Source organism: Triticum aestivum, chromosome 7B, assembly GCF_018294505.1.
Source record: "Triticum aestivum cultivar Chinese Spring chromosome 7B, IWGSC CS RefSeq v2.1, whole genome shotgun sequence".
NCBI classification, from domain to species: Eukaryota; Viridiplantae; Streptophyta; class Magnoliopsida; order Poales; family Poaceae; genus Triticum; species Triticum aestivum.
In genome coordinates, this window is record NC_057813.1 from 507,777,585 (window position 1) to 507,782,202 (window position 4,618).

General features: G+C 54.6%; 1 protein-coding gene across 1 annotated transcript; it reads left to right on the forward strand.

Annotated features, from left to right (window-relative positions):
- The first annotated feature begins 1,785 nt into the window (after positions 1-1,785).
- LOC123159831 (berberine bridge enzyme-like Cyn d 4) lies at positions 1,786-3,574 on the forward strand. The gene has a single exon (XM_044577647.1). It carries the CDS (start codon positions 1,786-1,788, stop codon positions 3,400-3,402), a length of 1,617 nt encoding a protein of 538 aa, XP_044433582.1. The 3' UTR covers positions 3,403-3,574.
- Positions 3,575-4,618: the final 1,044 nt, after the last annotated feature.

A 4,618-nucleotide genomic window follows, 5' to 3' on the forward strand; every position in this document is an offset into this window, starting at 1 on the left:
CAGCTATTGATTTGAACTCTTAACTACAGTAAGATCTTAGACTCACTACTGAAAACCAAATGTTGTCATAATTGAGAACTTGAGATTCTTATTGTAACCAAATGTTCACATAGTCTAAACCTTGCAATTTTCAGTAACTACAATAACTGAATTTTTAGTAACTATGGTAACTGAATTTTCAATAATCGTAAAACCTGCAATTCACTAAACATACACTCCAAAAATTCAATAACTGCAGAACACACTTCTGAAATTTTTCAGTGATCTTGTACTCAATTTTACAGCGAACTTGCTAAAGAAGCTCCCAAGCTTCAAGCTAGACTAAATTTGGCAGCCATTGTACTCAAAAGAAGCATTTTGGAGTACAAATCAACCAACCAACCCAATCAACATACAGTTCTTGGGTTCTTTGATTTCCCGCGGCATTTTACTAAAACGGAAGGAGAAAGCGGGAGGCAAGAAGACGGGGGAGCGGCACCTTGGCAAGTGGGGGCGAGAGGAACCACGAGGGCAAGGAGGGGCAAGCGGCCGCGGGCACTGGGTTGGGCCATGGGAATACAGGGGCGGGGGCGGGTGTCTTGGACCAGTCGGGGATGCGGTGGCGCTTGGCGGACTTGGCGGCATAGGCGGCCTCGATGTCCTGGAGCTCTGCCTCGGCCTCGACGTCTCGGCGACCCACATGGCAGCATGCTCTTGGAGAAGACCGGCTTCGTGGTCGATGTCGTCCAGCCAGCGAGGAGGTGGTCGACGACGCGCAGGGGCAGCTACGGCTCGCCGTCCTCGGGGAAGGATGCCGTTGGATATCAGATCGAAAAAAATCAAGCCTTCTCCTCGCTGTGATTCGCCGTGGGGAACGAGGAGGGGGAAGCAACGCGGCGGCGGCGTGGGGAGAGGTAGCTCTAGCAACGCGCGGGGAGCTGTGCGGGGGAGGATAGGACGACACCGGGCTTGTCGGGAATTCGTTGGGGGAGGGGGGTTCGAAAAAGTACCACAGGGACAAGCTTTTTTCCGGATGGAGGGAATATGTGTTGGTGTGTGTATTCTTTCTTCCATTCACTGCCTGGTGGGCCTCTAGAACGTAGATAGAAAAGTAAGGTCACTAGGATGCATTATTAGCCACATAGGCAGTTTGATTGGTCAGTGTTGATAAAAGACAGAGTTATACGATGAGCTAGTGACCATGTAATTACCGAAACACGTATATAATATTCATGTTGACCATATTTTTTAGTAGAGTGATCAAAGTGAACCCGCGCCACGAACAAACGTTTTTATATTATGGGACTGAGGGACTAAAAAATATATTCTGTAACCAGCCTTCTCCTCCATTTATTTTTCTTTTCTTTTTTATACTACTGTTTGGCTATCCTCTTGGGCCCCTCCCTGTTTTGGGGGTTCTTGCCCCTCCTCTCTTCCTCTCTAATGTCGAAAAAAAAAACGTCAAGGATGTAGCTAAAGAAAATTCAGCTTTCAACCCTCCCACAAGAAACGCTGTTGCAGTTTCGCGCCAGAAAGAAGTGAACGACTACAAGCGCTTGGACCAAACGCACGGCAGTGCTCCCTCCAATTTGCGACGCACGATCACCGCATCGCGCACTGGCCTGTAGAAACGGAGACCTTGACTCAGCTAAACATTCCACATTTAGGTGAGCTTGTTTTTAGCTCACCAATGGATCCGCGCTTGTAGGATCAGGGGGGGGGGGGGGGGGGGGGGGGGGGGGGGGGGGGGGCGAGAGGTGCTCGTCCGAGGCCTAATATATAAGTTCTCCGCCTGTCCCTGCGATGATGTCCACACGGTCACACAACACACCACAGACATTCCAAGCTCTATCGCCTACAATGGCGAACTATAGGGCCTTCACGCTGGTGCTCCTCTTCTGCGCCTTGTCCTGTCAAGCCGCCGCCACCTACGCGCCGGTGCCTGCCAAGGAGGACTTCCTCGGATGCCTCATGAAGGAGATACCGGCACGCCTCCTCTACGCCAAGAGCTCGCCTGACTTCCCCACCGTCCTGGCGCAGACCATCAGGAACTCGCGGTGGTTGTCGCCGCAGAACGTGAAGCCGCTCTACATCATCACCCCCACCAACGCCTCGCACATCCAGTCCGCGGTGGTGTGCGGACGCCGGCACAGCGTCCGCCTCCGCGTCCGGAGCGGCGGCCACGACTACGAGGGCCTGTCGTACCGGTCCGAGAAACCCGAGACGTTCGCCGTCGTCGACCTCAACAAGATGCGGGCAGTGTTGATCGACGGCTACGCCCGCACGGCGTGGGTCGAATCCGGCGCGCAGCTCGGCGAGCTCTACTACGCCATCGCGAAAAACAGCCCCGTGCTCGCGTTCCCGGCCGGCGTCTGCCCGACCATCGGCGTCGGCGGCAACTTCGCAGGCGGCGGCTTTGGCATGCTGCTGCGGAAGTACGGCATCGCCGCCGAGAACGTCATCGACGTCAAGGTGGTCGACCCCAACGGCAAGCTTCTCGACAAGAGCTCCATGAGCCCGGACCACTTCTGGGCCGTCAGGGGCGGCGGCGGAGAGAGCTTTGGCATCGTCGTGTCGTGGCAAGTGAAGCTCCTGCCGGTGCCTCCCACCGTGACCGTGTTCAAGATCCCCAAGACAGTGCAAGAAGGCGCCGTAGACCTCGTCAACAAGTGGCAACTGGTCGGGCCGGCCCTTCCCGGCGACCTCATGATCCGCGTCATCGCTGCGGGGAACACCGCGACATTCGAGGGCATGTACCTGGGCACCTGCCAAACCCTGACGCCGTTGATGAGCAGCCAATTCCCCGAGCTTGGCATGAACCCCTATCACTGCAACGAGATGCCCTGGATCAAGTCCATCCCCTTCATCCACCTCGGCAAAGAGGCCAGCCTGGTCGACCTCCTCAACCGGAACAACACCTTCAAGCCCTTCGCCGAATACAAGTCGGACTACGTGTACCAGCCCTTCCCCAAGCCCGTGTGGGAGCAGATCTTCGGCTGGCTCACGAAGCCCGGTGGGGGGATGATGATCATGGACCCATACGGCGCCACCATCAGCGCCACCCCCGAAGCGGCGACGCCGTTCCCTCACCGCCAGGGCGTTCTCTTCAACATCCAGTACGTCAACTACTGGTTCGCCGAGGCAGCCGCCGCCGCGCCGCTGCAGTGGAGCAAGGACATGTACAATTTCATGGAGCCGTACGTGAGCAAGAACCCCAGGCAGGCGTACGCCAACTACAGGGACATTGACCTCGGCAGGAACGAGGTGGTGAACGACATCTCAACCTATAGCAGCGGCAAGGTTTGGGGCGAGAAGTACTTCAAGGGCAACTTCCAAAGGCTCGCTATTACCAAGGGCAAGGTGGATCCTCAGGACTACTTCAGGAACGAGCAGAGCATCCCGCCGCTGCTCGAGAAGTACTGATCGAGGACCTTGCATGGAGATTTAGTGCGTGGTTGCCGTTTCACATGCCCAACTAGTAGAATAAGGATCGTGCATAGCCGTTTTTCTGTTACTTCTCTTTTTTTTAAGGGGGAATCTGCCACTTTATTTATGAATTAAAACAGGTCTGGGATCTCCATAGAGACCACCGAAATCACAAACTCCGGGGGAACCATAAGCCAAACCTTACAAAGTTCATCTCCTACTCCTACTTTTGCTAACTTATGCGCGGCAGAATTCGCAGAATGACCCACCCATGATACTTTCACATCGTCGAAGAACCTGAACATGTCCTTGATCTCTTGCACCCTTGGCCCCAAGGCAGCCAAGCTTTTCTCCTTCGCTTGAAGCATCGACGCCACTGTTTTGTTATCAGTCTCCAGATGGAGTTTCCCGACGTTGATCTCGGCAGCTAGTTGGACGGCGCGTCTGCATGCAAGCAACTCCACACTTTCAGGATCAGACTCATGATGAAAAACGTGACATGCTGCTGCTCGAAAGTCCCCCGCGTGGCCACGCAGGATGACTCCCGCTCCTCCCTTGTTGCCAAACTTGGAGACTGCACCATCAGCGTTGGCTTTGATCCATCCTTGGTCTGGCGGTGTTCACTTGGCAGCTTCTTTGGTGGCTTTTGCTTGGGTCTCCTTCCTATGAACAGCATACCATTCGGCCATATACGCGCAAACAGAGTTCAGTATTTCATGTGGTGGTGCAATCCTCTTTCCATCCCTTGTCTCATTCCTTGCCAGCCACAGCCCATAGCAAGCCTGGATCATCGTGGCTCTCTCCTCCTCTCTTGCTTCCGCGAACCACCCAAGCAGCCATGATGATAGTGCGCTCGAGGAGTCGATCTGACACGGTGGGGCTGCCACCATAACACCTTTCTCCGAGCGCATCATCCTCCAGAACAAGGCTGAGTGCGGACATGTCCAAAAACGATGGAGGAGATCCTCTTCCCGTCCACATGCCACGCAAAACACCCCTGGCTTAATATGCCGCCGATGAAGCTCTGTCCCAACAGCTAGTCCATTTCTCATAAGTCTCCACATATGAATCTTTGCCTTGCTTGGAGCACAAGTATCCCACAGCGCTAGCCAGCCCTTGTGTGCATTGACCGAGGAAGAAGGGCTCGGCCTTCCGGACTTCACCCCATTCAATGCCATCCTCAGGTGATAGGCTGATCTTACCGTGAATAGCC